Genomic DNA, 9,278 nt, shown 5'->3' on the forward strand with positions numbered 1-9,278 from the left:
TAAGTGAAGGAAACCTAGCTTCCATATTAAAAAGAGCTTAGGTTCATGGATTAAACTTTTTCAGGAGCATTGGTTTGCCTGCGCTTTGAGGCCCAATGAAAAGATGCTGTACTTTCAGTACATCAGTCAGTAAATAGATTTCCAGACGGGCCAGAGGAAAAAAACTGAGTTACTGGCGGCTACTAAAATTATCTTTTCCCCATGGCACTCTCTGCAGACTCAGAGTTAGGCGGTTGTTGTTTCTATTTGTCCCCAGTCGTGAGGCTAGTGAATGCCTCAAGCCCCCAGCACCTATCTCATCTAGCTAGGAGGAGAGCCAGCTTTGCCAACCCTGTATAGGACCACTGAAGTCCCCTAGCTCTCCGGCATTCTCCCAGTTGGGGAAAGTGAACAAGGTCAGAGAGGGCTGGTGATCCGGAAGAGAGGTATGAGTCTGTAAGGAAGCAGGGGGGAAATACGAAAATGGAGAGAGGAGAGAGGAGAGAGGAGAGAGGAGAGGAGAGGAGAGGAGAGGAGAGGAGAGGAGAGGAGAGGAGAGGAGAGGAAAGAGAGAGAGAGAGAGAGAGAGAGAGAGAGAGAGAGAGAGAGAGAGAGAGAGAGAGAGAGAGAGAGAGAGAGAGAGAGAGAGAGAGAGAGAGAGAGAGAGAGAGAGAGAGAGAGAGAGAGAGAGAGACCTGCTGAAAGCAGAGAGAGGAAAGCCCGTGGGGCTCCAACCTAGTGGGCCAGCTGGCCCGCTTAGACTGAGCTCCCAGTTGGCCTGCGCGCTTTTCCTCGCGGACACTGGGTGGCGCTCGTGGTAAAGACTTGCACTTCCCTTTGGGTTTCCCTCCCACCTCCCTACCCACCCACTCCCCCGCTGCAGAGTTCGGTTACTAAAAGACCCAAATGACTCACCTTCTTCCTACGAGTCGCAGTGACAGTTCGGGAGTTTGAAGCCCTTGGACTCATTCTCCATATGCTTGCGGTGGGTGCGGGCGGGGTGGGTTGAAATTGGCAACCGGTCGCCCCCCTTGGCTTTAAAGCAAAGGGGGTGATTTCATGTGAACTATCCCACAAACTCAGTAAAAGATGTGGTTCTGCGCGTGGGTGCCCCGTGGGTGTGCGGCCGGAGCGCGGGGTCGGGGGCGCTCGGAGGCTCAAAGACTGTGTTTTGAAATGGGGAGCAGATTTGATCTCCTTTTCATAACTGTCCCTACTCGCTTCCGACTGCCTTTGAGTTAAGGGGGGCGGGGGAGGGAGTGTGTTCAACTTGGAAAAGAAGCAGAACCAAGTCAAGAAAATTGAAGTTCTGGCCCCCCTCTCCTAGATTCAGTGCCTAGATTCAGGAGCCTCACCAGGCAGTGACCTATGCAACAAGGTGACCCAGATTTGTCGTGAGCCCACGTTACCATGTTTGCGGAACTGAAACAAAGAGGTTAAATTCTTCCCTCCCTCTCCACTCCATGTCTTATGTAAAATATGAGCGGGAGAATCTTTTTCTTTAATGTCTGGAAAGAGAAAAAAAGGTGGGGGCGGTGGTTCAGAACTGAAGATTGTAACATTGTGTTCAGCCCCAAGTCACACTTCTTAATTTTGTACGAATGTTGCAGTTTCTAACCCCATTTTGGCTGGAATCTACCTTCTCGGTAAAATTTAAAGGACTAACATAACTATTGACTTTTATTTCTCTTTAAGATATAAGGTAACTTCAATCTCCACTCAGCAGAGCGTTGTGGGAGATGGGGGGAAACTCCCGGCTCCCTTTGCGTTTGCCTTTGCCTGGAGGGAGCTTGGATCCTTGCTTTGGTTTGGGGAGGCCTTTCGTTCACTGAAGGGCAGGGTGTGTGCAAGGTGACTCGATGGGCCCGGCAGAATCAAACCCACTGGGGTTGGTAGTGCTCTCTGCCGACCTCCCAAATCTGCCACAGCGAGGTCGACAGTGTGGGGTCAGGATCGGCGGGCAGTGGGGACTGTGGACCCTCTCATTGGTCCCAGAGCAGAAATCAGGGCCCCGCAGGCCACAGGCATGCCACCCAGGCGGGGGATGGGGGAGCTGCTGGTCTCGGTGGACCCCTCTGGTTTCTCTAGGCACGCTGAGCAGGTTTTGCCCGAAGGGCAGTTGGTTTCTTGGCGCCCAGACGGCGAGGCAGGGACTTAATGCACGCGTGGCTGCTTGGAGTTCCCCAGTCAGGCAGTCATCCTGCTGGGAGTGCCACACAACCCATCTTGTCCTGCTGGCCTATGTTTGTGGCCCAAGTAGTTCCGGCTAAAGCAAGGCCAAACTAACACTTAGCCACAACTAAGGCCAACTCACGCTTTCTTCTTGGTTTGGGGAATGAGGAGACTGAAGAGGCCAGAGAATCCCATTCCCAGTTGAATTCCCCAGATTCAAGCTCTCAGACCTCCCGGGGAAAGATGCCCAGAGGCCCTGAATCAAAACTCACTTCTTAGAGGAGAGTGGGTCACTTACAGTAAATTTCGAGCCGCCGCGAGGATCACGAATAGAAACACGTGACACCTCATCAAAAGCAGACTCTGGGCCGCGTGCCCCAAGTGTTTTGGTCCAGCGCAGTGCACTTACTTTCTCCTTCGCAGATGGGCTGAAATGTCTTCTTGGTAGGAGAGAAAGGGGTGAGGGACAGGAATCCAACCTGGGGAAGGGAGAGGCAGGTCGGGATGTTAGCTCCAAGGAGCCAGGAAGGGGAAATCCATGAACATTTTCTGACTTCCCCAAAGGGCTTTGATCTTCATCTTATTCGGGTTCCCATTCTGCCCTGGAGCAGTGGCAGGTGCATTCACTTTTGCGGGATTCTTTTGCCTCCAGACAGACTTACTCCAAATGCTACTATATAGACACGATTGTGGGATACAAATGGGACTACCTACCTTTTTTTGTGACGCAGTGAGGATTTGAAGGCTCTTAAACTATTTGTGCTTCATTGTTGTTTTTTAGTGAATGTGAGCTCAGGGTACATGGACTCACTCTTCCATTAACCGCTGAATGAATTGGGTGCTTTACAGAGCATCTTATTCTGAACCTGGTCTAGAAGATACTGGTTTAGAGCACACACACACACACACACACACACACACAAAGTGCTTGCCACCGAACATTTTGCCTGTCTTTCCCCAAATCGCTAATTTTCCACATATAAATTACAACTCTCTTCCCAATACACAGAACACACCCCCCTGAAAGCACGATGCTTTCTAGTTTTGCGCGCATTAATTCTTCACAGTCCGTCCTGTTCCCGCCCCCCCCCACACACACACACATACACCCTGATTGGAACCCGTTCCAATATCTGTGTTCAATTCCACACTTGGCACTGGAGGAGCCCACGGGGGCGGGGAGGTGGGGAACAAGGAAAGAGCTTCTTGAGCCTCTTCTCAAAAACATGTGCACTTTCAGCTGCTGGTGATGGGAATACATTGTCTCCAGACATCACAGAGCTAGCTGGGAGTTGGGACTTGCGTTGTTGTCTTTGGTATTCACTAAAACAGATTGAGACACCCTCCTCCCCCTGCGCGCGTGCGCGCGCACACACACACACACACACACGCGTGTACACACACACACACCAAACAACAACACAAATTCACGCGCGTGCGCGCGCGTAGCCCCCCTCACCCCCACCCCCGCCACCCCTCCATTTTTTCTCCCTCTTTTTAAGCAATGCTTTGTTGTGCTAAAACTAGTTGGACGAGTTAGGGTGTTGCTGCTGCTCCCGAAGCCCTGGCCAATGGAACCCGATCCACCCCGCTGTGCGTAAGCGCGCAATTAAGGATTTAACCAAGGCTGTGCTGCGCCTCAGCCAGCAGTCCGCCTGCCGGCGACAGAGCCGCCAGGACTCCCAGCCTCCTCCTCGCCGCCGCCGCCGCCTCCTCCTTCTCTCCTCCTCCTCCTCCTCTTCCTCCTCCTCCTCCCTCGCTCCCACAGCCATGTCTGCTTAGACCCGAGCAGCCCCACGAGCAACTCAGGCAGCCGCCGCCGCCTCAGCCGCCAGGACAGCCTCCGCCTGCGAGCGATGACGGGAGTGTTTGACAGAAGGGTCCCCAGCATCCGATCCGGCGACTTCCAAGCTCCGTTCCAGACGGCCCCCGCCATGCACCATCCGTCTCAGGAATCGCCAACTTTGCCCGAGTCGTCAGCCACCGACTCCGACTACTACAGCCCCCCGGGGGGAGCCCCGCACGGCTACTGCTCTCCTACCTCGGCTTCCTACGGCAAAGCGCTGAACCCCTACCAGTACCAGTACCACGGCGTGAACGGCGCGCCCGGCAGCTACCCCGCCAAAACCTACGCCGACTATGGCTACGCCAGCCCCTACCACCAGTACGGCGGCGCCTACAACCGAGTCCCGAGCGCCGCCAGCCAGCCAGGTACGGGCCGCGGGGCGAGGGGGATCCAGGACCCGGGAGAAGGGCGAGGGGTGGACAGTGGAGCGCACGCCGCCCGGGCAACGGGCGCACACCGGGCCTAGCTGGGCGCGGACCCGGCCGCGAGCAGGGGTCCCGGGCCAAGCTCGTAGAAGTTGAGTCCTCTAGTGGAAAGAGGCGACCAGGGTTAGACTTGGGTCTCTCCACCCCGGTACCGTGGGGGTGGGGTAGAGGCTCCAACGCCAGGTTCCCGGGACGGCTGGGCCAGGAACCGGCTAGGCTGGACCCGGCTTGGGAAAAGAAGAAAGCATCGAACCACCCCGGGGGCGTTTGCATAATAAAGGGAAGGTTCCTTGCGGGTTTTTTGGTTTGTTTTTGCTGAAGTGCTTGGTTGTGCGAGTGCGACTGCGAGTGGAAGGCTGCCTCGGCTCCATCAGTTTGGTCTGCGAGCAGACTCGAGCCAGCGGCTGGCGGTGCCTGGAGCTCGCCGCGTGGAGTGGGGTGCGGGTGGGGGTAGGAGCTGGGGCCCTGGAGGGGGGAGCACGCCCGGAGTCTTGGGTTTTCCGGAGGCCTTTCCCCAAACAACAAAGCCGCGGGAGGTGGCGTCCAGTTGGAGGGGGTCACGTTGTTGGGGTTTCTTTTACTGACCTAGGTAGGTCAAATGTGCCCTCCTTCTCCACCCCACCACCGCCTCCTCTCCCGTCCTCTTTGAAACTCACTTGGAGCGTATGAGGGTTAGTGAGCTTGGACGAGGCCAGCCGGCTGAGGTCTCTGTGGAGAGGTTTGATCTCTTCCCGCCAGCACATGAATAATCCTGCTAATATTAGCATCCCGACTCGGGCGGAATCGCGACCACAGCCGCGCAGCCCTATCCTCCACCCTTCCTCTCCCGGAGCTGGCCACACACACACACACACAAACACACACACACACACACACACACACCCGGCTCCGCCCATTCCGGGGATGGGTGCTTCGATTAAAACGGTGCTTTTAGGGAAAGGGTCTTCTGGTCCCCAGATACGTTGGTAAACTTCACCTTCAGCAAAGTCTTCTCTCCGACAATACGCCCGCGCGGCGAGGGGGAGATTTTCTTTTCCTGACCTACCGCCCTTTTCTTACGAAGACACCCACTCCTACCCTTACCGACTCCTCAACGTGACTCCGGGGGAACTTTAAAGGGGGAGGGGGGAATCTTCGTTTCTTTCACTGTCTGTTTGTTGTTCATAAATAGAAGAGGTTTCCCCCCCGCCCTTTTGGCCAAGAACGCATTAAGTCTATTTGTAAAAGAAACCAGACACATCTGTGCCCTCGCAGATCTGCAGCGAGATTATGGGGCTGCATAATCGGCCCTCTGTCCGCGGAGGCCCGGGCCGCTGGCTGCTGAAGTGAAGGAGCACCGTTTGCTTGTGGGTCTTTGAACTTTGGAGACCTTGGTTTGCGTCTCCCTTACCCATGAGGCTGGCCTGTGCAGGCGTCCCAACAGAGCTGGCCGATCCGAGGTCACGGGGAGGGGGGGGACGGGGGAGGGAGGAGGGATTCTTCTTCGAAAATCGCGTGAGCACAAGATGGGCATGAAAACAAATCTGGGCAAAGTGGGGCAAGGGCTGAATTGCGCGCACCCAGAAGGCAGCGGAGCTGCCTGAATAAATGCACTGGACTGGCGACCTGAGTCGACCGGTCCTTGCCAGGCTTGGAGGCAGGTCGTGTTTATTCTGGTCTTGTAAACCTGGGGGGCTGATGGAGAGGAAGGGAGTGCAGCCTGCGTAGTAAGAAGCACAAGATTGAATTTGAGGGTTCTGTGAAAGGACTGGTGTCCAACGCCAAGCTCTAACTGGCTCTGTTTTGATTATTAGAGAAAGAAGTAGCCGAGCCCGAGGTGAGGATGGTGAATGGCAAACCAAAGAAAGTTCGCAAACCCAGGACTATTTATTCCAGCTTTCAGCTGGCCGCCTTGCAGAGAAGGTTTCAGAAGACTCAGTACCTGGCCTTGCCGGAACGCGCCGAGCTGGCTGCCTCCCTGGGACTGACGCAAACACAGGTAAATGGGGCCGCAACCCGGCTCCAGCGGCGCCGCGGGGTTCCGACCCTACCGAAGCTGGCTCCCACTGGAACCGATTCGATTTGCACCCTGGAGCAGCGCGCCGATGGACGGGCAGGAGGGCAGAGAAAAGACCCTCCCCACCAGGTCTTTCCCTCTCCTAGTCAGCCGAGGTGACGCTGTCTAGCGACGGTGGAACTGGATGGAGATGCACTTGGTCCAGGGGGACGGAGGGGGACGGGAAGCCAGCTCCCCCAGTGGGAGAGAGAAGAGGGTTATTTCTTGGGCGCTGAGAAGCTCGAGAAGGTGTCTGGTTTTCTTAAAATGAGGAGCAGCCCTGGGGGTGAGCAAGCCAGGCGGCCTAGCTGAGGTCTCGGGCTACGCAAAGGCCAGGACGTTGCCTGGGGCCAGAGAAACTGAAGGGTCGCGAGCTTTGGGGTGGGGGGCGCTGTTGCACGGGGGAAATCTTCCCGGATTGTTGGACTCCTGGTACTCCTACTCCACACCGGCGGGGGCCATTAGAAGAGTAAGCCTGATCCAGGCGTTGCCTAGAGCCTCAGGCGGATTCTGGCATCTTGGGGGAGGGGTGGGAGTGATAGTGCTTGTATGGGAGACTGTAGGGTCCCGCCTTTCTCGCCACCCGCTCCCGCCTTGGCCCTCGCCCCCATCGTATTCCCCCCTCACCCCCTCCGGGACTCGGTTGCAGCCATTGTTTGGGAGACCTTAGTGGCGCCGGTTCCTAGGGCCCAGGGCTGGCCTCTGCGGGGCGCTCAAACTGCCACCCACTGTCGGGCACACACTTCAAGCTCTAGGCTCCCCTTCCCCCAGCCCAAACAAAAGACCAAAGCTTTAGTTTAGGGGTATGGCCCTGGAGGCCGCCCCAGCCTAGGAGCCTGCAAAGTGAGGCTGCGTCCCAGGCCCAGTCCCTGGGCCAGAGGTCTCGAGTTGCAGGGACTTACCAGGTCCCGGCTCTCCAGGCCCCCAAAATTGTCTCCTGCAGCAACTCCCAGGGGAAGGCGCGGGCTACCTCTGAGTGTCCCGGTAACGTGTGCCTTTGTTCCCCCACCCAGGTGAAAATCTGGTTTCAGAACAAAAGATCCAAGATCAAGAAGATCATGAAAAACGGGGAGATGCCCCCGGAGCACAGCCCCAGCTCCAGCGACCCCATGGCGTGTAACTCGCCGCAGTCTCCAGCGGTGTGGGAGCCCCAGGGCTCGTCCCGCTCGCTCAGCCACCACCCTCATGCCCACCCTCCGACCTCCAACCCGTCCCCTGCGTCCAGCTACCTGGAGAACTCGGCTACCTGGTACCCGAGCACAGCCAGCTCAATCAATTCCCACCTGCCACCACCCGGTTCCTTACAGCATCCACTGGCACTGGCCTCCGGGACACTTTATTAGACCGGCCTCTTGCCTTTGCTCATTTGGGGAACTGTTTTGCTGTTTTAGAAAATCATAAAGAAAGGAATTCATATGGGGAAGTTTGGAAAACGGAAACACAAATTCATGTGTAAAGCTTTTTTTGCATGTAAGTTATTGCATTTCAAAGGATTCCCACCCCCCCTTTTTTTTTACAGAAAACTTTTTGCGCAACTGTGGACACTATCAATGGTGCCTTGAAATCTATGACCTCAACTTTTCAAAAGACTTTTTTTCATTGTTATTTTAACCATGTAAATAAGTGTAGATAGAGGAATTAAACTGTATATTCTGGATAAATAAAATTATTTCCACCATGAAAAGCAGAATGTTTTTATAAAAAAAACAAACCAAAAAACAAAACAACCCTCCTTTTTGCCTTTAGGGTAATTGGCTAGTGACTTCATGCAGGCAATTAAGGGAAGACCAGCTCTGCTGAAATCCAACAAGGCAAAAGAGCAATGGGCTGCTTGGCGCTGAAGAACTGTGCATGTTGCGATGTCGCACGTTGGACTTTTTATCTCTGGCTACACATCTGGCCTGTTTATAGTACTACCTGGTAATGTATAGTTACGTGTTTTTTACCTAACCACATACAAAAAAACAAACGGTTAGGTCACTTAAATATAACCCCAAATTGTTTCAGGTAGAAAATAAAGCTAGAATGCTAAATATGCCCCTCCCACCTTGTATGTGAGTGAGAAGGCAACAGAAAATCCCCCAATAACCACTCTGAATTCTAGGCTCAACGCAATTAGAGGGGAGAGCTGCCCCCTCCCCATTACTCCTACCATCAGCTGCTGTGGATTGCCAGAGCAATTAGACAAATTACACTCCCTTCAAAGGGAGCTTCCAGAGATGAGAAAATGAAAAGGGGGGCAGGCGGGAAATTATATATGTATATATATATATACACACACACATATATACACACACTCTGAAGTGTTTAGAGCCATGGTAAATGGCAGATCTGTGGACCCCTTGGAGCATCATTATAAATGTATTTTGGCTCTTTTAGACTAGAGGTGATTTGTAGCCCTGGGGCCTCTCTGGATATTGGAGTTGAGAACAATGGTGGACCTAAGCCTAGAGGCCAAGCAGGGTGGGTGGGTAGGACTTGTTCTCCAGCCAAGAGCAGGGGGTGCTGAGGGCAAGGAACGGAATGAAAGCTTTGTGGTGTTGTGATGACTTCATTTCATGTGAAATAATATTCTCAATATGATTTTTCCCCTTTCCATCCTTTTTTACCAACTCTCTATGACTTTATACAGGAAGGGCTCCCAGGGCTTTGCTTTTACATAAAACAGTGGCAAAGCAGGTTCCAAACGGTGGGGAAATTGAATCTGTGGGGATTTTTCCTTTATGAATCCTTCTTTTGGCAGCCCCAGCATTTGCCGCAGCTGCGGCCTTCTCCCCGCACCTTTGCGGAGACTCCAGCAGGGTGGGCTGCGCTGGAGCGC

At 54.3% G+C, this 9,278-nt stretch overlaps 1 protein-coding gene across 1 annotated transcript; it reads left to right on the forward strand.

Moving 5' to 3' along the window:
• Positions 1 to 3,866: 3,866 nt before the first annotated feature.
• On the forward strand, positions 3,867 to 8,108 carry DLX5 (distal-less homeobox 5). The gene is made up of 3 exons (XM_075557605.1): positions 3,867 to 4,362; positions 6,216 to 6,400; positions 7,471 to 8,108. The coding sequence occupies exons 1-3, from the start codon at positions 4,008 to 4,010 to the stop codon at positions 7,798 to 7,800; spliced, it is 870 nt and encodes a 289-aa protein (XP_075413720.1). The 5' UTR covers positions 3,867 to 4,007; the 3' UTR covers positions 7,801 to 8,108.
• The last annotated feature ends 1,170 nt before the right edge of the window (positions 8,109 to 9,278 follow it).

This window comes from Tenrec ecaudatus, chromosome 9 (genome assembly GCF_050624435.1).
Source record: "Tenrec ecaudatus isolate mTenEca1 chromosome 9, mTenEca1.hap1, whole genome shotgun sequence".
Lineage (NCBI taxonomy): Eukaryota > Metazoa > Chordata > Mammalia > Afrosoricida > Tenrecidae > Tenrec > Tenrec ecaudatus.

Bases quoted from the DNA above. Each gene is read 5' to 3' on its own strand.
- DLX5 (XM_075557605.1), top strand. From the start codon at position 4,008: ATGACGGGAGTGTTTGACAGAAGGGTCCCCAGCATCCGATCCGGCGAC. The intron at 4,363-6,215 runs GTACGGGCCGCG...TTTGATTATTAG, and splicing joins GAGCGCCGCCAGCCAGCCAG to AGAAAGAAGTAGCCGAGCCC. The intron at 6,401-7,470 runs GTAAATGGGGCC...TCCCCCACCCAG, and splicing joins TGGGACTGACGCAAACACAG to GTGAAAATCTGGTTTCAGAA.